This window comes from Heterocephalus glaber, unplaced genomic scaffold (assembly GCF_053883595.1).
Source record: "Heterocephalus glaber isolate CG9 unplaced genomic scaffold, H.glaber_assembly_v1.0 deba00001572, whole genome shotgun sequence".
NCBI classification, from domain to species: Eukaryota; Metazoa; Chordata; class Mammalia; order Rodentia; family Bathyergidae; genus Heterocephalus; species Heterocephalus glaber.
This window is the reverse complement of record NW_028258357.1, coordinates 18,372,913-18,399,657: the sequence shown is the minus strand read 5'-3', so window position 1 is coordinate 18,399,657 and position 26,745 is coordinate 18,372,913. Positions and strand designations below refer to the sequence as shown.

General features: G+C 46.4%; 1 protein-coding gene across 18 annotated transcripts in view; it reads right to left on the bottom strand.

Moving 5' to 3' along the window:
• The window catches only part of Ano4 (anoctamin 4), a 366,091-nt gene extending 339,607 nt beyond the window's left edge, over positions 1-26,484 (bottom strand). For 5 of the 18 annotated variants that reach the window (XR_015443558.1, XR_015443557.1, XM_004844858.4 and 2 more), the window contains exons 1-3: positions 26,364-26,465; positions 11,609-11,695; positions 6,059-6,310 (exon numbers count right to left, since the gene is read on the bottom strand). Coding sequence is in view for 14 of the 18 variants with exons in the window: in XM_004844858.4 (XP_004844915.3) it covers positions 6,059-6,310; positions 11,609-11,695; positions 26,364-26,433 (409 nt within the window). In the remaining 4 variants the exon portion in view is untranslated. Of the gene's footprint in view, positions 1-6,058; positions 6,311-11,608; positions 11,696-17,787; positions 17,905-26,363 lie in introns of those variants that run through there. The other 13 variants (XM_087192680.1, XM_087192682.1, XM_087192683.1 and 10 more) reach the window with 9 other exon arrangements.
• Positions 26,485-26,745: the final 261 nt, after the last annotated feature.

The window sequence follows — 26,745 nt, the reverse complement described above, 5'->3', positions numbered from 1 at the left end:
AGATAAATATCCTTGAGCAGCCCAAGGACTCAGATGTGAGACCTACTTGAGAAAAAGACCTCTTTGTGTTCAAAGGGATCCAGTGTTAGAGACAGAGAGGGGCTGTGATAGAATTACCCTGTTCCTAGTCATTCACAACTCCCCAATTCCACATCTGTTTCCATGTTTTCCAGTGCTGCTCTATGAGAAAGAGAGAAGCACATATCCCGGGCTTTCCCCGCTAAACTTCTTGCAGGTATATCCTGGCTCTGAATCTATTTCTGGGGGACTGAAATTAGCATAGCTAAGCTCCCTCTCAAGTCAATACCAGGTTTTAAGGTTTGTTTTTTTTTTATTTTTCAGTACAGTGGTACCTGGGTTCATGAACTCAATTCCCTCCGCAATTCTGGTTGCAAACCCAACTGGACAAGAACTGAATCAAATTTCCCCATAAGATCAACATTGAACCGAACCACTGAATTTGATTTGGTTCTCATCCAACTAGCTTTGTGACCCAAATCATGGTAAGAATCATGATAGTGAACCGAGATACCACTGTATCTAAACAGTGTCCATGGAAAAGTCAGGACATATATCTCACAAGTCAGAAATACTCCCATAATAAGGTATAAGGAGAATTTCCACTTACAATGTTGATTAGGCAAATGTCCTACATGAAGCACTGTTTGGGAATGCAGAGGCATGTTTTAACAAAAATAATACCACCTAGCATTTTTAAGAAAAAGATTATTCCTTTCCTTCATAGCGCCTGCCTGTTGGTGACCATATAGTTTTTGGTATAATATTTTTTATCTGTGCCTAACACTAAATTCCAAACTCTATGACCAGAATCAGAGAAATCACTTGCGAAATGGTTAAAAGTGTAGATTCCCACCACCAATTACCCAAACCTACTGAATGAGGACCTGTAATTTACCAAGGTCCAGCTAATTTATATTCATGATAAAGTTTGAGAATCGCTGGTCCCAACTATGGAACATCAGTTTAACGTTGTTGGAAACACTTGGTTATTATTCCCTCACACACCACATTCCACTAATCACCACGTGCTCTGAAGTGATCTTCAAATGTCCCCTGCATCCACCCCTTTGGAATATTCTGCTTGATTCCAACTCAAGCCCTCTTCTCTCTTATGAACCGCACTCTGAGTAGCAAGCGTTTGGATGCCTGGGTACGTGATGGCTTACAGGAACATCTTAAAGCCTTCTGATTCTAAAACACAGCATTCTTTGCAAATCAGATTTAATGCAGCTTTCACTCAAGTTCTTCAGTTTCTCATATCAGAAATTCTCAAGTAACTCCAGAGCCGCATCACCTCGTTGGCTTTGTCCTCATCAGCCACTCATCATTCCCCGACTCACTGACATTTCCAACCTTCTAATACTAAAGAGCTGCACATGGAGAAGAAATGACAGGATTCTGCAAGATCAGAACTTAAATGCCAAGACATGGTCTTGGATCCTGGAAAGAACAACAGAGCTAAAACTGAGGAAAACAGGATACTTGAAGAAAGCTTGGTGACTTATTTCCCTTGGCCAGTTCTCACGTCAAATGAACATTCGCAATGATTGCATTAGTTCTCAAGTACAGGCAGCCTCCAGGTTGGGTCAGTTTTTCTCAGAGAAATAGGATAGAAATGGTTCAGATTATTTTTTTCTTTCATTTTTGAGACAGCATCTCCCTATGCAGATGAGGCTGGCCTTGAACTCACTATGGAGCCCAGGCTGGCCTGGAACTCACAGCAGTCCGCCTGCCTCAGCTGCCCAAGTGCTGGGATTACAGGCGTGCACCACGACACCCAGCATTGGTTAAGATTCTGGACCTGCTCAAAACTGTCAATTAATAAGCAGAATACCAAAATACAATACCAATCACAGCCCCAGAGAACTTAACTGCCACATGCAGCAGTATCTCTATGGACAATGCATTCAGGGCTTGACCCTGAACATGAAGGTCACATTACCTCCCAGCTACCCTGAGTCAGATACATACACAGTCCCAGCCACGCTCAAACTTGCCTGCCCTTTCACTGTGACATCTTCCACCAGGCCAGCGTCCTAGGAAAACAAACATCACTTTCCAAAACCATACATATGCTGGAACAAGTGGTTTTACTATTACGTCTCCCTAATTTAAGTACATTAACTCTCATGTCTCATTACCTAGGAAAAAAACCAGCACGTGAGTAAAACTGAATCTCTCTAAGCCCGTTTTGACAAGAAGAACAAATTTAAAGGGAGGGAGAATCGTAGGCAGATGCCATTCCATATTTTTTAAAAATCATATAGAATGTTCAGTTGAAACCAAAGAAGGAAGAAAAAGAGAAAAAAGACACAACAAAAGTGAGTATGAGATGCTTGCACCCATGATATATATTAATCCAACTATATCAATATTCACATTAAATGGGAACAGTCTCATTATACCAATTAAAAGGCAGAGGTTGTAAGGAGCAGATAAAAATAAACAAAAACCAACCCACCTCTACCTTGTCTACAAGAAACTCACTTTAAATACAATGGTTCAGAAACGTTCTAATGCAGACTGCACAGGGTGTGGGGCTCCGTTCCTCCACACTGTGGACTTAGCAGGGCTAACCTCCACAAGAAAGGCTGTGGACGCGGCGCCGGCCATCCAGGGGCATTGCTCCACATCTCTAGAGGGGGCACATGAGCAACAGGTCTGCCAGCAAGGTCAGATTACCCTGCGTCTCACCGACACATCAGGAGCTTGAGTTGCAGGGCCATTGTGGGCGCCCACTGCCTCTGAAATTTCAGCCCTCCCTGGCTCCTGCAGCAGCAACCCTGCAAGTGTCCCGTCATGATTTGATGAAAGACACAATTCATGCTGTGGTGTTCTACACCGCAGGCAAATGTGTGCCATCCTCACAGTTGGGCACAGTTCAAGAATTCAGAGCCCACACCTACTTTTCTAAGGCCAGCTGGGATGCTGTGGTGTTGCATGGGTTGTCCACTGCACAGAGTGGCAAGCAGGGGGGCTCCCATACAAGAGAACCTGCTGCACAAGTTTGCCCCACATGGAGGGGATGGAGGATGGACCAGGATGACGGCAAGAACAAAGACCTCAGGAGGCTCTCGTCATTTACTGCTTTTTCAATTTCCTCTAGAATTGTAGCGTGCGGGGGTTTATAAAGTGGGAAAATTATTTTGTAATGTGGCTTGGAGAATTCTTTTTTATATACTTTGGGTTTTTCATGTAAGAGATACCATGCACTATTTAATGCTTGTGTTCTGATTTATTTTGCTTAACATTATGGTCTCAAGGTACATCCATTTTCCTACAAATGACACAAGTTTATCCTTCGTTATAGCAGAGTAATATTCCATTGTGTGTAAATACCACTTTTTCTTCTCATCTGGATTTTCTTCTCATTCTCCTGCTAACAGACATACAGGCTGCTTCCAAACATACAGGCTGCTTCCAAGATTTAGTGATCTATTATGAATTGTGCTGCTATAAATGTGGGCATGCATGGATCACTATAATATGATGTCTTTCTAGTTTTAGTTTTTTGAGGAATCGTCACACTGGGGAGAAAGAAAATTCCAACAAAAGAAAAGAAAACAAAAGAAAATTCCAATGACTGGTATAGAATTCCATGTGCCTAAATCTTGTGAGTTCCTCTCCAGTGGTCCTGAAGTTTACAGAGAAAAAAACTTACTAGAATTGCGGGGGGTGGGGGGCTGCCAAAGTCTGGAGCTTGTAAGACATTCTGATACAGATGAGCTGACTCCCAAGGTTTTTTTTTAACCAGCAACAGACATAAAAAGATGCAAAGAAATACTAAAAAGAACTTTATCTTCCTTAGAACAGAAAGAATTAAGAGGGACACTAAAAGCTTTCACACAAAAATACATATTAAAGTCAATAAGCCGCTGTCAGAAAGCAAATAAATGTAGCGATCCGCCTACATAGAATCATAGTTTTGAGATGTACAGCAGCTGCCTCAGCATCCACAATGTTCTATAATAAAACGATGTCATACGCTTGTGTAGAGCAGCTCTGGATATCCATTCTCTCTTTGCAAAGACACAAATGGTGGTGGTAATAATGGCTATAATAATATAAACCGCTGCTTAGAAAAACTTAGCATTTTCTTTTTTGGTACTGGGGATCAAACTCAGGACCTTGCACTTGCAAGGCAGGTGTCAGCACCACTGAGCTAAATCCCCAGCCCAGTATTTTATTGCTAAAGGAAAATTCTCAGGAATGAGGCGCATGATGAACTGTTATTTTGTTTTTGAAAACCTACAAGTTAAGCATAGAAGCCTCCTCCAAAAATCAGATTGCTTCTGAGTACAGCACTCTGTGGAAAGGAAAAGAGCCAACTCACAGGGAAGTGCAAATTCGCATTCGCCGGCCGCTGCCATTTCATGTTGGTCTTTGCTGAATAATGCTAGCAACCCCAGCCATAGAAGGCCCTTATTTCCTAACTCGGATGGTATTAACGATGCTCAACCACATGGACTCATTTTCCTTCACAATAAGATCAAAACCCGAGAGATTTCAAACTCAGGCTTTATAAAATTCTTCAAACCCTAGATTCTGACTTTTCTGCTGGAAAGTGACCCTCAGTGGGGACAATCAGAAAGAGGGTTGGTTTTGCCCCGTGCAGAGCCCACGCCTGCAGACGTCCCAGGACTCTTGGGCAGCCCCCTCTTCTATTCTGATTCAGCCACTGAATCAAAGCCACTCAGCCGGGTTCCCCAAGGTGTGTATGAGAACTTCATGAATCAATGTCCCAGGAGGGTCAAGCCTGCTTCCCTTTGCCCCGGACAAAGCATCCCCCCTGGGGTAGGGCCAAAGGTCTTCATTTTTAACAAGTTCAGTGCTGATTCTCAAACGTTTCGTGGTCTGCAATCTTACAGTTTTAGGAATTGCTTTGGATCTGCAACACTAGCGTTTCACCTGTAGGTGGCAGCATCTGAAAATTGTTGAATGCCATGGAATTCAATATTCAGAACACTTTGGCTGACTAGACCATTATTCTAAGTGTTATTTTGACAGACAAGGAATGGGACAGGATAGATTCTGCATTGTTTACACCTCCAACTCAGATTCTGCAAACAAAAACAATCTACAGGCCATCCAGGCCTAGGTTGAGCTTTCCGCAAAGGATTTCGAGTGTGACACAGGGGTCCGTTTTAAGGCGGGATGGTGTGAGCATTCTTCCTGCCCTGATTGTTTAAGTCACGACTTCCAAGGGTCACAAAGGTCAGCGGTTGGCAAACACTCCCTGCAAAGGGGCCAGAGAGTAAATATTGGAGGTTTTGTGGGCCATCAAGTCTTTGGCACAATTACTGAGTTCTGCCACTGTCGTCTAAAAACACATATGAGATAATACGTAAAAGAATAAATGCAGGGGATTTAGCTCAGTGCTTTCGCTGCCTGCTGCACAAGCACAAGTACCCGAGTTAGATCCCCAGTACCAAAAAGAAATAAAATAAAATAAAATAAACGTGACTATATCCCATTAAAACCTTACAGATGAACCCTGAAATTTGAATTTTATATCATTTCCATGTCCCGGAGTACTGGTATTTTTAAAATTTTTGCCCAACCACTTAAAAATGTCAAAGCTATTCTCGGTTCTGGGGCCATACAAACACAGGCATGGCTGAGTTTGGCCCTTGGACGGTGGTTGGCAGGACCCTGACATAGCCAGTTTGGTGGAGCAACATAAATTGGTTTGGAGTAAGGAATTCAAAAGTGACTTTTGGATGGCTTTTTTTTTTTTCAATATAAGAGATTTAGTCCAAGATAAGTATGTTGGCACCAAACAGAGAATTAGAGAAATGAAGCAAAAAAGTCACGAGGCAGACTGGAATTCCAATTCAGAATTGACATGCAGATGAGCTTTTTCCAGAGAGAACCGACACTGAGGCCACCTATCTGCAGACACCGCCAACCCCCTCCAGTGCAGGAGCCAGGAAAGGCCAGCAGACACAGACGGCTGGAGCCCAGGGCCTCACATGCAGAACCTCGGGCCCTCGGGGGCAACTGCGGGAAGGAATCTCAGCACCAGGCCAGCAGTTACCTGTCGTGTCCTGGCTCAGGGTCTCCTGGCTGCTGCTGCTGTAGGAAGGCACCGGGGTGATGGACAGCGAGGCAGGACAGGACAGAGGCGTGGCCAGGTCCGTCCTGCAGGTGAAGGAGCGGTGGTACACAGGGATGCCCGCATCTCTGGAGACGAAGAGGGGCAGATCTGCTGGGAGGGTGGGTCTGCCTTGTGCGTATGGATTCTGCCAGTGGGTGAGCCCAATGGCCACAGGCCCGGCCACGTCATAACCTGGAGAAACAGACGCGTGAGGTTAGCAGCCCTGTGTGTACATGCTCGGAAGTCGTAGCTGTGAGTCACATCAAGCAGCACTTGAAATAAGGATGCATGTTCCTAACCCACAGGGGCTGACAGCACACTCAAGGAATCTCGACAGTTAGTTCAGCATGCATTTATTATACGCCAGGTCTGCCCTCGATCAGCTCAGAGTCTGATAAAGGACATAAGATCTGTGCTCATCTAAAAATAAGTGAAGACTGACTCTGTGCTCGACATTTTGTCTAACCGATCTCTAATCCTCATACCAATCATACAAGGGAATCATTATTATTCAGCTTCACAGGTGAGGAAATCAGATCTCAACGTGATCTACGGCAAGCAGCTAGCAAGTGCCCATGGCAGAATTTAAGCCCAGAACTGACCCCAAAATCTATGTTCTTTCCCCTAAACTGAACTAGCCACAGGGTGCAGGCAACAGAAGAAAAGCAGGCCAGAAAGCATCTCTTGGAAGCTGCAGGAAAAGAGCCCACAAATCACAGAGAAGACGACACCAACTTAGCTCTACAGACACAGCTCGTGCCTCGAGGCCAGCGGGACAAATCTGTAGTGCAGATGAGCTTTGTTTAGCCCTTCTTTTTCAGTGGTTGTTGTTCATCTGACGTAAAATTAAAATTGAAACTGACTCTAAGCTGAGGGAGGCTCTGTTCACAAAGGAGACACACTCAGAAAGAAAGCCTGGCAGGAAGTCTGATCCACATCTGTGTCCTCCTGGTTCCCAGCATGGTGTGGGAGGGCCACTCGGCCCCCATAGGGCCACGAACGAAGCCCAGGAATGAGCAATCCACTTTGCTGTCACTGACTAGCAATCCATGAACAGTGACGATAACCTCTAGCACTTACCAGCCCTGTGCTGAAGGATCTACCAGCTCCACCTTATTTAAACCTCGTAGTAATCCTGGGAGGCACATTCTATTAGTCCACTGACAGATGGGGAAACTGAGGCCACCTATAATTCCTCCAAGGTCAACAGCGCACAGAAGCAACAATCAACACCCAAGCTCAGCCCACCAAGCCACACTGCCTCACCCAGAGAGCCGCAGAATGAGGAATGCTGGGAGCTGGAAATGGGGCCTGTCCCTGACTTGCCACTCTTGGATTCCCTCTGGAACAGCTTTTCAGAGAGACACCCTGGTCGGCCACAGGCTCAGGGAAAGGGGATGCCGAGGGCTGAACTCTTCTCGGTTGGTCACCGGCCGCAGTGAAGGCAAGTGGGCCCCTCTCACTTGTGAGAGGGATGGGAGAGCCCTGAGATCTTCCACAGACATGCAGCTCTCGGTGCTCAGGACCCTCGCAGAGCCAAAACTGCTGTGCACGACTGGACTCCATGACACTGGCCACACGACTGAGCCAGATCGCGCTTCTTGGACTAAACTTTGATGCAAATTTGTGACCAATATTCTAGAAGCTAGGAATCCACCATAGCTCCTAAAACAGGATCAGGCCGTAGAAACCAGATTCCACAATGTTCTGTTTAAACTGATGTTCCTTATGTTCTTATTTCAAAATGTGAAAGAAGCCTTCCGTATTGCCTTCTATTCACACCTGAGAATTATTCTACAAGGACAATAATGACAGGACCATGCTCTCCCAGAAGCTCCTACCGGCCTCCTTGCCCCAAATACACAACGCTCGCCTCAACTCAATCACATCCACGAAGACCCTGTCCCCACACAAGGCCACATTCACAGATGGGGGGGCTAGGACTCCTAGATAGGTCTTGGGGACCACAATTCCACCCACAACATCAGGACAGGGAGTCCACGGCTGACTGGACAGGGAAGAGCATCTGCCCCATTTGGCGAGATGGGAGCAACAAGTGCCATCTACCAGGAGCCAGCTTTCCCGGGTTCAAATCCCTCCTCTCACTACCCAGTGCTCCCTCTTGTTCTTAGGAAGCTCTTGAGCCTCCCGGGACTCGGTTTCCTCATCTATGAAATGGAGACAATTGCCTCAGGGTTTTCACTGGGTGTAAGTGAGTAAACATAGAAAAAGTACCCCAAACAGCGCGTAGCAAAAGGAAAGTCTCAAAACAGTGTTTGCGTCTGGATTGCTCGCACTGTCTACCGGTCCACTCACTTTCACTGAAAAGTGTCTTAAAAGAGAACTCTACCAATGACCCGAAACTCCTATTCAGAACTGGCAACCTGGCTCCCCTCCCACTGTCCCCCCTCATGGCCTTAGGGCTGTCACCGAGATGGACCTTCACCTTCACACTCTCCCGGCCTCTCCTTCCGGAATTCTCTGGGATTTCCAAGCAATGACTTGCTTGGTTCTCATCTCTGGCATCATGTCTCTCTTAACTGTGTTTCCCCCAAGGATTCACCTTTGAGCCTCTGCATACTGAACGGCTGACTCTCACTCTGTTTCATCCACTTCCAGGGACTCAACCGAAGTCTGCGCAAACAATGCCCATACCTTCCTCTCCTAAACATTTTCCCCACAGTTCTAATTTTCTGTAAAGCGCTTCAAGGTATTCAGTCTCATAGGTACCTAGGGCCCAACACACGGAACCTGCAGCCATGGCGCCCTGGTCCTGACTTCCTGTTTCCGGCAATGGCTGGACTTCCTGTCCCACTGAGGCCAGACCTCAGGACACACTCGTCCCCGTCCACATCCAGTCGGTGCCTGGTCCTCCCGCTCCTCCCTCCCCATCTCCACCCCACACCGTCTATCACCGCGTCACAGCAAGACGACAGTCACAGCCCCTAACTCTCCTCCAACGCGATTCTCCAGGTAAAATCCTGTCCACCACCTTCATCCCTGAATTCATCTTGTCCCTTCCAGACCCTAGGCAGCCTCCAGATACCTAATGAGTACCCTAAGAACAACACTGTAAGTTATTCAGTGTTTTCCAACCAGACCCTGTGAAGTCTCCACAAGAATTTTTAGGTCTTTATGTTTTAACAGTTAACAATTTAAGAAGCAATATTTGCATGTTCTGGACCAAGTTCTGCCACTGATTTTCCTATTGCCTGGGTTTGCTTCTGTGTTTCCATCAGGTTGGCACCGATCAAGGTAAGCAGTGAGCAAGGAGAAAAGCAGAATCCAGGAGCTCTTGGCAGTCAGCATTAGCAGATAAGAAAGGTGACGGCATTGCGGTCCCCATGAGGTGCCCAGCTGCCTTACCACAGCGGTGACATTACAGCCAAATAACAGCGCGTGTCATACTAAGCTTATGTGGTGACTCTGGTGCTTTTTTGCTTTACAATATGTTTTAAATTTGATTTATAATTTTACTTTTATGGCTATTTGGCATATTAGGTGTCTACAGTTAGTTTTATGTTTGAACACACTAAAGTAACCTGGCAATAAAAAAGAATTGGAATCCATGACAGAGCCTCAACATTATTTATGAGGATCCACATTGCTGGGGTTGGAGAAACCATGGCATCATGTTTCAAAGCATGTGGTCGCACATTTCTGTAATCCCACCACTCTGGGAAGCTGAAGCAGGAACACTGCAAATTTGAGCCCAGCCTGGGTTCCCTGCTGACTTAGTAAGACCCTGTCTCAAAATAAAGGGGTGAGGGAGCCTGGGGTCTGGGGATGCAGATCAGTGAAAAGACCCTGGGTACCACAAAATAAGTAAATAAATAAATAACTTTTTACAAAGTTAAATAAAGCATAGATCTTAGTGCTCAACCTATCTGGATTGAAATTGCAGGCATATTAATAACTGTCTGGCAGCAAACAAGCCAAAGTTTTCCATTTGCAAAATACAGAACCAGCTGTGCCTTCCTTACAGAGTTTTGCTGAAGTAAAATAATGGAGATAGGGGAGGAGAGCACCAGGCAGGTGCTCAGTACAGAACAAATGTTAGCTGCGACTGTCACCGTCAGCATTTTTTCCTGTCTATCCCAGGGCCCAAGATTTTGGAATCAACAAAATTTTGAAAGGAAATGGAAAGGAGTGAAACGATTTAATAAACAGAAAACAAACACTCTTCCCTTTTGGACTGAAAGAAGCCACCTAGAGGCCTTGGGGGCCAGGCCAGGGCTCTGGGTTCTATCCGAGTGCTGAGCTTCCGTGGGATTTGAGTGGCATGGAGGGGATGGATGGAGAGCAGCGTGCCCCAGCCACAGCCATGGCATAGAGATCATCGTTTGGATAAGGAGGGGGCAGGGGGCTAGCACACAGAGGAGTCTTCAAAGCTGGGGACAGCTGTTAATGCTGGTAGTGCCGACTACAGGTGGGAGAGAAGTGCATTCGCTGCCCTGAAAGCTGCATAATGAGAATGCTATTCCCATCCAATTCTCCTCCACTCATTCTGATCACAATAAGGAGAAAGATACATGCACACCTATGTCTACAGCAGCATAGCTCATTATAGCTAAATCTTGGAAGCAGCCTGTATGTCTATCAACAGATGACTGGAGAAAGAAAATGCGGTACATACACACAAGGGAGTACTACTCTGCCATAAAGAAGGATAAACTTCAGTCATTTGTAGGAAAACGGATCCACCTTCAGACCACAATGTTAAGTAAACTAAATCAGAGACACAAGTTTAACTATTGTGTGGTTTATCTTATATGAGAAACCCATATATAGGAAAAGAGCAAAATAAAAGATAATGGAAAATAGGAAGACAGATCTTTTGCAAAAGGGAAGGGGACCAAAAGGTGGGGGGGGATGAGAAAAGAAAAAAGTTGCTTCACAAACATGTGCCAACTCCCCATGAGAATGTAATCATTAAGTACTGCAACATGTATCAATTTGTTTTAAGAGTATGGCTCACTTTGATTTTTAGCACCACACTAACACTGGCTTGGTACCATCTTCAAACAAACAAACAAAATAGACTTTGAGTCCAAGCATTGGTGGGCAACTTCTTCTGGTTAACATTTAATGGCACTGGTTTGCTTTTATTGCACATGCATTTGTAAGTACCTTACACAGTACATACAGCAAATACGAACACATTTTCTATTTGCAGTTAATTATGAGACATTTATTTTTTAAACAGAGCAATATAAATATTAAAAAGTAACTCGATCATTATAGGAGGTGCGTAGTAGTACAGCTGACACGCAAATGAAAGGGCCATGGCAAATGATGAAAAACTGGAAAGTCTACAGACCACATTTCCTCCGAGTCGATTCGAAAGAGCCCACAAGAGGGCGCTCCGGGAAGGCGAGTCGGCAGCGCAGCAAACCACACTGAGCACCTGCATCTCCCCCCGGCCTCCGCCTCCGCCTCCCTTTCCAAGCAACAGTAACTTCTACAGAACAAATCGGCGCGATCGCTCACCTATGGTGATCTGGCTGACACAACTGTAGTAGGTGCCGGTCGTGGCCGAGGACAGGTTGTAGCTGGCGCTGCTCACGTCTCGGTCTGCTGAGAAAGTGAGAGACAGGAGGTGAGAGAAGCCGCGACCCTGGACACCGGCGGCCTCGGCTGCTCTGCATCTGGGACGCGGGGCCCCAGGGCGTCCCTGACCCGTCCAGCCGCACCCGGGGTGCCCAGGGGCATTTCAGGGGTTCCCATAAGCGCAGGGAGGGAAGGGTCGGGGCGTGTGCCGGAAGCGGCAGGAGGGCGAACTCCTACTCCGAGCGGAGGGCCCGTGCCGCCCACACCTCTGAGGGAAAGACCGAGGTCACACTCGCTCAGGGCCGAGGTCACACTCACTCAGGGCCCAGGTCACACTCGCTCAGGGCCGAGGTCACACTCGCTCAGGGCCCAGGTCACACTCACTCAGGGCGCTGTCGGATCAGAGCCCACTCGGGCAGACCTGTGTATGACAGAGCAGGAGCACAAAACCCTGAAGCTAGAAGACTGCGCAAAAGAAAACCTGGACGGTCATGGCGTGGCCGTGACTTTTTAAGACACAACCCCAGAAGTGTAAGCCACAGAGAAATGACTGAGAAGCTGGAGTTTAAAATTTATAGTCCGTGGTGGGAAAGACTGCATCAAAAGAATAAATAAGACAAGCCACGGACTGGGGAAAGTATTTACGAAAGACAAATCTGATAAATGACTGAATACACAAAGAATTATTAAAACTCAGCATCAAAAAGAAACAAATGGATTAGACACCTTACCAAGAAGACATACGGATGGCAAACTAGCGTAAGAAAGAAAAGATCAGGGAAATGCAAATTAAAAGAAAAATGAGAGACCACTGCACACCTATCAGAATGGCCAAAATCCACCAGGAATCTCGAATGGGATGAGGATGTGGACCATGGCTGGCAGGAATGCAAAATGGTACGGCCACTGCAGAAGGCAATTTGACAGTTTCTCACTAAACTACACTTCATCTTACCATGTGACCCAGCAGATGTGCTCCTTGGTGTTTACCCAAATGAGTTAAAAACATGTCCACACAAAAACCTGACACAGATTTTCTATTTTCGTGGAGATATATATATATATATATATATATATATATATATATATATATATATATACTTTAATTCACAGTCACCCAAGCTTGGAAATAATCAAGATGTCCTTGAGTGGGCGACAGATACGTGAGCAGTAGTACATTGGGACAGTGAAACGCCAGGCAACACTAATGAGAAATGACCTACCGAGCCCCGAAAAGACATGGAGAAACTTAAAGGCATATTACGAAATTAAAGAAGCCAACCTGAAATGGTTGCATACAATTTTGTTGTGAATCTAAAACTGCTTTAAAAAATAAACTGACAACATCAACAACGTGATAGGGCATAAATAATTTTTAAACACCAAAATAACTACATATTGTCTAATATAAAATAGCATGGGTTAGAAGAGTCATTAATAACAATGGGTCCAAAACCTAAAAGAAATACTTGAATATTATGTAACACTAAAAAATACTCTGATCTATAATGGTGAAAAGGGTAAGTCTGAATGAAAGAAATAATTAAGGATTATTTAAATTCATCCAAAGAGAGAGGGTATTTAGAAACACACTGGCCCGGATTTTAATGACAGCACAATGTAGACTGGTAGAAAAGATGGTTTTATAGATGAATATTTTTGGAAGAAAAAATAGCAGGTGCCTAGACAGAGATGCCAGGAACCGGAGGTCACTTGGAGAGGGAACCAGGAAAGTGTCGACAGAGGCAGGTTGGACCTCATGCTGGGGCCCTCAAAGGCTGCATTAAGACCACTGCAGGTTCACAAATGAGAAAGTAAAATGATAAGAAATATTTTTAGACTACTTTTTTTTTTGGAACCCAGGATCGAACTCAGGACTTGTGCTTGCCAGGCAGGTGGTGGCGCCACTGAGCTAAATCCCCAGCCCATAGACTACTTCTAATGTGGAAAAAGATAATTCCAGCAAGCGGATGTGGTCATCTCGTACATTCCCAGACAACTGGCAAACTCGAGAGCGCTTCCTGAAAGGCTCCCAGCCCGGAATAAGAGCAGGGAGCCCTCGAGATGGCACTGTCCACACATCTCCTGGTGCCTGGGCTTGTGGAGCACAGACCTGCACTAGTCAGTCTGCGACTTCCAGAGGTAAGGACTGCACCTGGCACAAGGTAAATGCTCAATAAATGTTCACTAACGCAAAGGAAAAGAAAAGGATGGCGGAAATCCAAGAGTCACGGTGGTGACCTGAGTCGGAAGCCCGGCTTGTTCCTCATCAGCTCCTTGAACTTGCCCAAGCTGTTTGATTCCTTTTAGCACTGATTTCTCTACCTGAGAATCATGGTAATGATGCTTATCTCATTATCTCAGGGGAAGGAGAATAAGAGCTATGGCTAATCAAAATAAATCAGCTATGCAGAATGCACACTCAGCAAATCATTCAGCATACATTTGGGGAAACTGCTGAGTCAACAGAGTCCATGCCTTAAAATATATCAAACTATTCCAACTACTCTAAAGTTGTTATTCCTCATTCTTTCGGCCTTCTTACTAGTGATTTTTCCTGAAAAGATCTTGGAAGGGAAGAGATCTTCCAGGGACAAGTTCAAGGGCATTAAAAATGTACACATTCCAACTTGAATCAAATATGAATGGTAACAATGATTTTGGTAGTAATACTTTAAAAAAAAACACAAGGACCAAATGTACAAAGAGCCATGGGAGTTTGTGGGACAAGGTGATGTGTGAAGGGAGGTGTTCTTCCTTCCAGGGCTTAAACTAAAACAGACTTTGGAGGAAACCCTAATATCCACTTAATCCTTATCGGGGAGCGAGTGGACAGACCTCAGACTGTGAATGACATCAGTAAACACCGTGGGTTCTGGGCCCAGTATCTAGATTAGACCCGTGGGCCAGCTACTGCATCTCTGTATGGTTCTGTATGCTTGTAACAGAAAACAGGAATAATACAGGCACCTGATGTATAAGGAAGGTCATATGAGCATTAAATTACTTAATGTGCAAGAAAATCTCCGTATAATAGCATTCAGTATATTGACAGTGTTCAATTAGTCTTAGCTCTTATTTCCATTTTATACTTCAGAAGTGCAAAGATGGTCACAAAAGAGAATGTCATGTACAAAGAAAAGGAGGTAATGCCACACAAAGCGTTACGGGGGAATCTCACAAGCATAATGCTGAATGAAATAACCAACCCCGAAATAATACATGTGCTTCTAGTTATGAAAACTGCAACAAAAAGAATGAAACTGTGCTGCTTATGGTCACATAAGTGGGTGGCAAAGCTGTGCAGAAAACTAAGAAAATGATTAGCACAAAAGTCAGCTTGGCGGTTCCATTTGGTGGAGGAGAAGGAAGTTTGAATTATGAAAGAAAACAAGGCAGGGGGCTGGGGATTTAGCTCAGTGGTTCCACCGCCTGCCTCGAAAGTGCAAGGTCCCAAGTTCAATTCCCGGTACCAAAAACAAAAAAAAGTTTGCAGAAAACAAGGCAGAGCTAGGTTTTGTTGAAAATGTTGTTACTTGGCCCAGATAGTGATCCCACGGTATTCATCTCATAATTATTATTAAATTACAAGTTTGTCTTACCCACCCACTTGTCTGTATATTATAATTCATAATAACTTTCTTTTAAAAGCGAAGAAGGTCAGATATCATGACAGGCCAAACCTGGAATGCAATTCTGCAAAAATGCATAAGAAAATGAGAAGGCAGTGTAATCAGACAACACCAGCCATGTAGCACCTGCTCTGTGCCGGACGTTAGGCTAAGCAGTGGTCACCTCATTTACGTTCTTTCGGTTAAGCTCCAGAACAACTCTTTGAAGGTGGGAGTGTTTTTCCACTATGCAGATAAGGACTGGGACTGGAAACAAACAAACAAAAAAAAAGAATCTTGCCCAGAATTAAAATCTGGCTTTGTCTTACATTAGAAAAGTAATTGAAGAGCCAGGGATTTGGCTCAGTGGTTCCGCCTCCTGCCTCGCAAGCACAAGGTCCTGAGTTCAATCCCGGTACCAAAAAAAAAAGAAAGGCTCAGAAATGTAATTGAAAAGTGAGACACAGACAAAAGGACAGATTAATAAAGCAAGCTATGTTCTATGGATTCCTCCTGTATCTGTTGCTGTATTTCTGAAGTCATTTACCCACTATGCTAAGCAATGAGATTTCCTAGGTGATAAGATGTAGTCCTCAGGCAACCGCTCAGCAGAAATGGGTGAACAAAATTAACACATTTTTATTTGTCTCAAATGATCTTCAGGATACTCACAAACAGTACAATCCCACAACAAAAGAAAATCAGGCCATCTCAACACTTAACCTATGTTATCTCTCATCCTAAGCCCAGGGAAAAAGAAAGAACCATTCCTATGTATATCTTTCCACTACATGTGGTAGTCTGGTAAATACGTAGGCAATTCTAAGCAAAACTGTTCATATAAAATGATAATTAGTTTAATGTGGGGGTTGGAAAAAAAGAATAGAACCAAAGTACTAAGTAATAATAGTATACAACCCAGGAGTGGGGTAGGGACAGTCAAAGAAGTGAACATATTAAATTTAAAGTGAAGCAACATATAACGAGTAGATGTAAAATTGTTCAGAAAAAATTAAATAAAAATTCAAGAGCAATTATCACGACAACAGAAATGACACTAAATCTCCAAACTGGTTTGTCGTGTTCAAGGAGGTGGGGTCAGGGTGGTAGAAAAGAGTGAGAGAAGGGATTTAACCAAGAAGTTCAAATTAGGGCCGGGGATTTGGTTCAGTGGTGCCGCCGCCTGCCTCGCAAGCATGAGGTCCCGAGTTCGATCCCCAGTACCAAAAAAAGAAAAGAAAAAAGAAAGTTCAAATCAGTAAAAGGAATTAAATGAGAAAAAGTTCGCAGGGAAGAAAAAGACGCGGCACAAAGTGAAACAGCAGAAATGAGCACAAGCACATTAGCAATAACAATATATGGAAGTGGTCTAAATCTGTTTTTTAAAATATTGTGAGATAGAGTTCTCTAAAAAAATGTCATTTATGAAAAGAATGTCTAAAACATCAGGATTCAGAAATATTGAAAATAATGGACATAAAAGCATACAGCAAGCAATTATTAACCAAAAAGACATCACATATTAATCAAAATAAAGCTAGGGCAGTTAAGTTGCTTTTAAATGTAAAAACCTTTAACACGAAAAGCATTACTAAGAGCCAGGCGTGGTGGCATGTGGGAGGCTGAGGTAGGAGGATTCCTGCTACTTTGAGGCCAGACTGGTGTACATAGTGAGTTCAAGGCCAGCCTAAGCTACAGAGTGAGACCCTTTCTTAAAAAAAAAGAAAGAGAGAGAGAGAGAGAGAGAAAGAAAGAAAGAAAGAAAGAAAGAAAGAAAGAAAGAAAGAAAGAGTTACTAAAGATAAAGAGGGTAAATAATAATCATTAAAGGTTCCGGGATCAATGTTCAAGGAAATATTTTAAAAGTTACACCTATCTGTTGAAAATAAAAACCCTAAAATATATGATACAAAACTTAAATTAATTTATTGGCATAGGAATTAATATATGATGCTGCAGGGAGAGACTGCTAAACCTACCATCAGAGGAGGAGATATTAACATATAAGTAATAACTGATCCATCAAGAAAAAATTTAGTAATATTTAGTAAAAGCATACAAAATTTAAAAATGTAATGGACAGATATTGAGCCTCACATAGGACAGGCAGAGAACATACTTTCTTAACTCTTAACCCCATGCTGAACTGCCCACACATCAGGCCATAAAGTAAACCCTAACAACTACAAAATAAGTCAGTATCTCTACAGGCTGTTTCCTAAGCCTTCTCTGTGAGGTCAGAAGTCCGAGAAATCCTTTAGGGAATGGAGTAGGGGAGGGGAGTGAGTGTTGCTATCTATGCACTGTGTGTGTGTGTGTGAGTCATCCATTTTTTAAAAGGTTTTTTAATGTTGCACGACTATCCCTCAAAAAGAGTCCATAGCAGATGTATACAAAGCAAAACACAGCCTAGAATGTTTGAACGGTTGATGTTTTACACTGAATCCAGCTCCTCTGCCAAAGCCACACCATGCCACAATTTGCGTACACAGCCCTGACAACATTCACCGTATCGCCAGTAACTCCTGCCAGCTTGCTCCTTCCTATTACCCTGGACAGCAAGGTCAGCACCGTGGGAGGCTAGCAGAAGTGTGGACGGCCGGGTGCCAGGTGTACCCCAGAGCTGCGAAATCAGGATCTTCCTTCCAACCAGATGCTCAGTGCTTCAGTCTCAGAAAAGGGGATGAAATGGTCTACGGCATGACGCGAAGGTCCACAGGCCAAACTCGCAAGGGCTGGGAATCAGACAAAGGCTTTTAAGGACTTGTGTGAACTCCTCTAGGAAAGGAGCAGAGTGTGGTCAGGGAGGGAGAAACAGAGAAATATTTACATTCAGAATAGAGACAGCCTGAAGCTGTGGAGAGAGAGTATAGGTATTGTGTCATTCATACATCTGCTTCTGAGAAAGACCCACCCAAAGGAAGAAAGGCGTTTTAAAAAAACACTAACTTTTTGGCTGAAGTTAAACAATAGCATGCAATAAAATGCCCAAATCCTGAGTGTACCTAATGAAAAGTATCACAAATGGCACCAAGCACTGACTACCATGAGGGGAATTCGATCCTCCAAGTGAATCCAGGGAAGAGGACGTCGCTTAGCAGAATCACCCAGGCATGCGTGACGACAGCTCTCACCCTGGCAGGTAAAGGGGAAGAAGGCCGCGTGCACCTCCTGGCTCGGACCTGAGGGGTGGCGGTCAGACAGACGGCGGGGAGCCTGGACCCAGGGGCCAGTCCCACGGCTGGAACTCAGCCATCTCGACAGGAGTCCGGCCCAGGAGTGAGCAGTGCTTTGTGGAAGCAATTGTCCTACGTTAGTCATCTTTATGTCACTTCATTCTCCATTTGGGAAACTCCATTGATTCTTACGACTGCTTGATTATTATTTATAAACTAGGAAGTTCTAAGTTCTTACTTGTACATTACTCGACTACAGATGAGGCCTAAAGGTAAGTGACTGACCCAGAAGATACCAGGAGACTGAGGATACCCCCACCCTGAGCCCCAAGATCCACAGGCCCAAACACCTCTTCCCCACAGGAAAAGTAAGGACAAGCTTGAAAAAGTAAAGAAAATGTTTTCATTATGCCTTTAAAAACATATTAGGAGCCTGCCTATACACACAGGCAAACGAAAGTGAAGAAGTGACCAAGCAGATAAATGGCTACTGACTTTACAAAACCACTCAACGCGTGCTTCCTTGCTCACGGGAAATACCATCTAATTCACAAGCTATACTCCTTGGAAAGAGTGAGCTACAACTGTTTATTGCATCTGACTTTTAAAAATCACTTTAGTAAGAAAAAATTCCTGTGGGCCTTTTGCGCATGGGTTTGTGCACGTGTATGTTCATGTTTGTCTGCGAGTATTCCTCAGAATAGCAGTGTGCCGATTGACTCCATGTGTACTGTGTACTGCACAGTCTTACAAAAAGTGACAGTTTCGGGGCCAGGGATTTAGCTCAGTGGTGCCGCTGCCTGCCTCGCAAGTGCAAGGTCCAGAGTTCAATCCCCGGTGCCAAAAAAAAAGATGACGGTTCCAGCCCTACCCTCTCCTCCCAGCTGCTCCTGTCTCTAACCTCATCTCCCCAAGCCTTGCTGATGTCTCCTTCTCCTTGTGGCTAAAGTTCACCTGTCCTAAACACATCAAGGGCCTACCAGGGCCAGGGACCCAGGCTGGCTCTGGGGTGCCTTGAGCGCTCGCTCAGAGGGGCCCACAAATCAATCGCAGTCACGGGGGAAGAGCGCTTCTACTCAGCAGCTTTCCTGGGCAAACGGATCTCCTCATGACTCCCATGGAGACCACAGACGCGTCCTGTGGCTGTGCACAGCAGGCCCAGGGCCCTGCAGATCTCAGAGTTTCTGCTGCTTGGCTGTTTGCTGAGCCCATCACTGCTGCACCAGGCAGGGGCTGCCGGAGGACCTAGGACCTGAGCTAGGCCCCCTCCTGTGGGGCAGCACAGCAGATGCTGGTAAAAAGCCTGCTCAGGAACCCCGATTAGAGAAAAGCCTTTCCTCCTCACAGCTACTCGATTCAGGGTTAGAAATCACACATTCCACTTCCATTTTCCTCAGAGAGTGAAGGTCGGGCCCTATGATGACAAAACGAGATTCAATGAACAGGCAGTTTGTGTTTGCACTTCCAGAACCGACGTGTGTCTAACACGAAGTAAGTGCTCACAAAGCCTAGGGGCTATTGTTTGTTCTAGAAACTTCCTGAGGGTCCGTGCGCTATTTGTCTAGGCCTATATTCTTGAAGAAAAACCCATATCACCATTTGTCGTGGGCCTCCCCAAACTCACAGTGGAAGCCCTAACTCTCCCTATGAGGTATGGTTGAAAAGCACAGTGGATGTTGACATCTTTTAAATTTTATTATAGTAAAAGACACATTGCCATGAATCCCTCTCCAAATGCTCTCCTCCCTGTCTCTTCAAATACACTTATCCCTTTGAACACCCTGAAAGACGGATACGTGTTTTTAAAGCTAGGAGAACTATTTCGAGGAGGGTTAATGGCAATGTTTGTTGTACTGCAATTTTTTTCTTTTTTTTAAACATACAATGTGTTTTTAATCAGCCCTTGCATAATGGTATTTGGGGTGAGAACTTTGGGGAAGAACTGGGTTTAGATTAGTTCATAAGGTTAGGCCCCTGGAGATGGGGCTGGAAGAAAGAGGAGAAGGAGGAGGGGGAGGGGAGGAGAAGGAGGAGGAAGAAGAGAGATCGAATCATTGAATTTTACCCCAGGAACTTATATAATAGGAAGGGCTGAAGGTCAACGAATAATCTGTAGCTGCTTTGCTGCAGCTTCTTAATCAAAAGGAGCCTAATCAATGCTGACCGCGAGTGAGCGTTCGGATTGCATAATAACAAGCATGCCAGGTGGCGAAGGAGGGCGCAAACAAGAGAAGTCATCAAAGAGCTCCTCGGATGTGACTGATGGCTAAGCAGGAGCTCGGTCTGTTGGCTTGCATCTCATTTCACCACGTGGTGTGGACGCTGCTGCTCTTCTGCCTGCTCCTCTCTGCTGAAGGGTTAAAGATATTTTCCTTGTTATTGCAATAGGCAAACAGAATTTAAAAACCTATGCATGAAAATTTGAAACACTGCGTGTTTAAAATTACAGACATGGGCACTGTGGCACATGTCTGTAGTCTCAGCTACTAGGCAAGCTGAAGCAGGAGGGTTCTTGAGTCCAAGAGTCCAAGGCCAATCTGGGCAGCACAGCAGACTCGATCTCTTTAGGAAAGGAAAAACAAGGTGTGCATGGAGCATTCCCTCTCCCTTTAGTCCTTCAGCCAGTCGGCCAGCCAGGTACTGGTTGCTTACTGTGTGCCTGGCTCTGTGCTAGGCTTCAGGAACACAAAGATAAAAGATACAGTCCTTTTCCCCTGAGATCTCAGGATCCACTCACCGCAGTACCAAATGGAAAGCTGGGAGAGGGACAGTTCACCCTAACAAGTTCCAGGAGAAGCTGGAAACCTGAGAAAGCCTCCAACCACCTCCCTCCTAAGCGTGGGATCCTGGGGCCTAGACAGTCAGAGAGAGAGGGAGGGAGAAGGAGAGAAGGAGAGAGGAAGGGAGAGGGACAGAGGGACAGAGAGGCTTTCACCCTAGCAGAAGAGAGCTAAGAAAGAGCTTTACACAGGAAAATACCAGACTCAGACTTGCAATGAGACCAGAAGAGGCCAGCACCAGGGGCAGAGGACCAGAGGGAAGACGGTCGCTGCAGTCAGGCTGAGCAGTGACGGTGGCCTGGATGAGGGGAGGAGAAAACAGAACTCGAAAGTTTTGGGAAGAAGTGGTCAGCCAGACTTGGTGGCCGGTTCTCCTGGGTGTGAGAGGCAGGCGGTGGTAACAGCTAACGCTCTCAGAGTACAGCCGGCAGGTTCTGCACCCAGAGTCAGCGAAGCGTAGAAAACTGAAGATATAAAATCTTTGAAAAAACACTGTGTCTGCACTGAATGTATGCAGACATTTCTCTCATCACGATTACCCAAACAATATGGCAACTACTTACATAGCATTTGCACAGTTTTACATGAGGGACTTGTGCGTCCATGGGTTCTGGCATCTGTAGGGGCCCCTAGAACCAGCGCCCCTTGGATACCAGGGGACACCTGCACTTCCTAGGTACCACGTGCACTTGCTAATGCATCTAAACCTCAGAGTGACCCAGTTTTACAGACAAAAAAGCAGCAAAGAGGTCATAGAATTTACCCACAGCCACTGTTCGTGCATGTTGGTAAGGAATGACCAGAAGAGGACTCTCAGGATCGTGGCTGGGTGGTGGACAGAGCACGCTGGTCCCTGACCAACAATCTGGCCACTCCATGTCTCAAGGTCACACTCCAGGGGTGCTTCCTAGCCTATCCCTCGCTGCCGCCACCACCAGAACATCGAATTCTAATTCCCCCGCAGGAGTCTGTCACCTGTCATGGACTCCACCACCCATGAGAGAGAATGATGTCCTGGTTGTCCCGGTAACCCTGGGTTCCAGCTAGGGCCCAGCATGCAGCTTGAGCTCAGTTGTTGGAGATAATTTATAGGAAGCAAGTATGGGAAAGGAAGATAGGAATTTTGCTTGGGACACCTTCAGTTTGAGGTGCTAGAAGCGCATATGAGCAGAAAAGTCTAGCAGACAGCTGGGTAGACCTGCAAGAAAGCAATTGTGAGACAGCGATTTCTCTTTGGCATCATCTGAAGAAAGATGAAGTCACAGATGGGGAAAGCACATCCTGGGCTCTCAACTCTTCTCCCCTCCCTCGATGTCCACATTCCCCTGTTAAACTGAGCTCTTGCTACACCTCTCTCCCAGACCCCTTCCAGTCAGGACTGACCTGGGCGTCCCTTGTCTTCTAGCCCTGGCTCTAGCTGGGCTTCTTCCTGGAATTCCTCACTCTCCCGCTGCTATGGTTCATATCTAGCTGTCCCCCAAGCCTCATGCACTCACTTTGGGGAAGTGACTGGATCAGGACATGATTCAGTCCACTGATGAGTCTGTAGCTGAATGTGATGTTGAGAGGTGAAGTCTGGTTGGAGGAGGTGGTCCCAGTGTGTGGCCTGGAAGGGTTTATCTCCCTCCTCTCCCCTTGATCCCTGTCTGCTTCCTGCCCACCATGCTATGAGCAGCTCTCCTCATCCAGGCCCCTCTGCCATGCCGTCCTGCCTTGGGGCCAGCCGACTATGGACTGAAACCTCTACTCTGTGAGCCAAAATAAAGCCTTGCTCCTCTAACTCGTGGGTGCTGGGTATTTTGTCCCAGCGATGAGAAAGTAACTAAGACGCCCACCCAGACATCCAGTCATCTTTCTTCCTTCTTCCAAGTACTCCACCTCTAAGTGTTAGAGCCAAACTTCCACATCTGTATTTGGGCTGCCTACTCACTCTGAGAGGCTGACCAAGTGCCTTAATCCACTGATGGCACATTTTCTTCAAACGAACTTGGGGCTAACGTTGAACCACTTTCTCAAAGGATGTACGAGGATTACCTGAGGCCGCTCACATCGGGCACTGTTACAATTCCCCGTGTCCAGGCTTCTATTTACAACTCAGAAACCTTAGCTGCCCCACTTTAAGCTGCTCACTGAGCCAAGCACTACACTCTCGGGGGACATCTAACCCACACTGTCTGACAGTGAGGGAGTAAGAAGGTAAAGGACAGAACCCAGGCAAACATCAACACTAAACAGAAGAAGGAATCCACAGAGAAGCAACTAAAGAAGTAAAAGCACAGGGCCGGGGATTTAGCTCAGTGGTTTCACTCCCTACTGCGCAAGCGCAAGGTCCCGAGTTCAATACCCAGTACCAAAAAAAAAAGAAGCAAAAGCACAGTTATAATAATCCAGGCTCTGGTTGTCTCTTCCTCCTGTCTTCTAATGCTCTCTCTACTCTAGCCACAGTGGGCTAGCTAGCCTTGAACGTGATGAGCTCATTCCTGCCACAGGGTCTTTGCACATACTGTACTCTTCCCTTTACCAGGGATCCTCTTTCCCCATATAAAGGAATGGCTTGTTCCTTCCCTTCATTCAGGTCTCTGCTCCTATAGCTCCCCAGAGAGACTGTCCAGATCGGAAATAGCCACACCGTGCTTTATCAGCAGTCTGGCCTCTTGTTAAGCCTCCATAGACTCAAAGCTGACAGCTCAGTGCTGGGCCTGCAGATCTGACAAGGCTTTTCCTGGTTTAGCCTGGGAAATGTCCCCTGTGCTTCCTTTCCCAAGGCCCAGTCCCAGCCATTGCCTCTCCTCTGATGCACACGATTACACAATGAGCAGTCAAAAACCCAAGCCATAGAAAGGACGAGGAAAGAAGTGTCAGTGACGGGCGTAAAGGGCTGAGGCTTTAGAACTCCAGGATTCCAAAACCTGCATCCATCACTGAGCACACAGAGGATGTACTACAGTTATTTAACCAATTTCATTTCATAGTTCCAGGATGTATGAGGCTAGACAGTAGCCTGGAAGTAAAAAAGGAAACCATGCTAAAATACAGAAGGAACGAGGAGTTCCAATACAGGATCAAGAACACATATGGGAAGGGGAGCAGAGGAGGCTACAGGAAGCTGCCGCTAATGAATTGCCGACACGAGCCACATTTCCTCTCCCCTTGGGAACCTGCAACAACGGCCAGCCAGAGAGCCGTTCATTCTTTCCACACCCCTGGCTAAGACAGGGCTGAACTATGGATTAAATCACTCCGGTGGATATGAACACTGAAGATGACAAACCCCAGGCCAAAAAAAAAAAAAATTTTCGATCACTCCCCCATCATTCTATCTAAACCCAAATCTGGCAGGACTGAAAGGGTGTTCAAGCAGTTCTCCTGTCAGAAGAATGACCTGGGGTTCCTGAGCCCGTCCAAATCTGAGCAGATGATGGTCTTGACAACAGCAGTGGACACAGCATACATCAAACACGCTCCAAAGAAATATTGAATGCTTTCAAATTTATTTGTCTTTCCTCACTTGCTCACCAAGTTGAAAGCCCTGAGGACTAACTTAACTTATCACTTCCTCAGTCACACTGCTAATGAAGAGTTAACCTGGGCTTGGAAACCAACTGTACTCAGCATTTCGGGAATGCAGGGTGGGGTGGGGAGAGGAGTGTGTCCGAATATATTTAAAATACTACAAATCCTGACTGATACCTTCATTTAAGTCTGTATCAGTCCCCTTTAGACCGTGAAGAGATGCCTATGTGCTTCTTAATTGTCAGCCACTTTTTATCCTTCCATTACTGAAAATGCTAGCTTTTCAAAATAATTTCACTTATTTCAACTTCATTTTCTCCACCGATTAAGCCGTCTAAGCTTCTAAAGCTTCTAGAAATGTACTGAATTGATTATTATGTAAACCTATTACTGACAATAGCCATAAAGCAGCACCTAAAATGATGTTAAAAAAATCAGAACTTAGATCCCTCTGATAGAAAAAGATGTAAAAATAGAGTTTTTGTGCCAATGATAGCACGCCTGAAGACACTATCAGAATATTGAATTACTTCCAGGAGGCAACCCAGGGATGACAGTGTTGAGTGTTAGAGGTGCATGGACAAGAATAACTCATTTCTCAGCAAAAATGCTCCGAGTAGAAAGAAAGAAGAAAAATTAGGTGCAAGTTGTAACCTGCTCACAATCTGGTAGCCGATCACAGGCATCCTTTGCGACTCTGAGCTGGGCAAATCAGCACTCGAACAGTTTATATCCAGAGCAAGTCCGAGCGGGAGACCGAGCCCTTTCACCTTGGGAGCAGGAGCAGGGGACAGCACCCTGCTCACCCACCCAGCCCCGGCTCAGAGGTCCCGCGAGGGGCCCCCAACTACCCATCGCCTGGCCTCGCACGCGCCAGACCTGGACGTCTACAGCAAGGGGAAGGCGGGCGTGGGTCTGCTGGTTTCTCTGCCTGTAACCAAGTCTCTGATAAAGCTTTTCTGATAAAGGACAGAGGAGAAACGCTTCCTCCAGAAGCTGGGTGAGGAACAGAAGCCTGGCTGGGATTCTAGCTGAGTCTCCTCTGGGGTCGCGCGCGCGCACACACACACACACACTCACACTCGCACTCAAAACACTCGCACACACTCACATACGCACCCACGCACATTCACACACACTCACTCACACCCACACACACTCTTCAACCAAAACAGGGTAGGATAATGACGCCTTCTATTGCCGGAGAACTTTTATCTCTAAACTGATTTCCCTTTCTCATTAGAAACATTTCGGTGCCTACGAGTCTGAGCCCACAGCATCTGTCAGTGAGATGCTCTCCTCTCGTTCACAGATGGAGAAACGCAGGGGCAGAAAAGTTTAAGTAACTTGTTCAAGGTCAGTCAGGGACGAGACAGGCGCTGACTGCACGCGCGGCTCCAACTCCAAGCCTTGCACCCCGAGAGCATGGGGGTCCGCACGCCTTCCCCGGGGGGGTCGCAGGCGAGTGGGGCTGTCCAGGCCCCGAAGCTCACCCGAGACACAAACTCGGGCGCTGCCACTCCGGGACCCCACGAACGCCCCCTCACCTCCCTCCAGCCAGGGCGGCCGCAGCCCTGCCCCTCCCCCCCGTCCGAAGGCTCCCGCGGAGGCGAACCTCGAAGTTTCCTGGGGCGCTCGGAGGCTCCCGGGGCTCCTCCCTTACCGTGAGCCGCGAGCGAGGCCATCGCGGCCCGGCGAGCGCCTGCGCCAGCTCCAGCGCCCGGTCCCCGCGCGGCACCTGCGGGGGGGTGGGGGGCGGAGGGCCGCGCGCGGGGGCGGGGCGACGCCTGCGGGCGGGGGCGGGGCAAGCGCCAAGCGGGGTCCCCGCCCCCCACGCCCGGACGCGTGGACCCGGAGGGTGGGGGCCCCGGGAGTGGCAGCCCGGCCGGCACGCCCACTCCTGACGCTGGGGCGGCTAAGCGCCCAGCTCTGACCCCTGTGAGCCCACGCGTGACTCCCGCGCCAGGGCCAAGGCGGGGCTCGAACCCGTGTGTCGA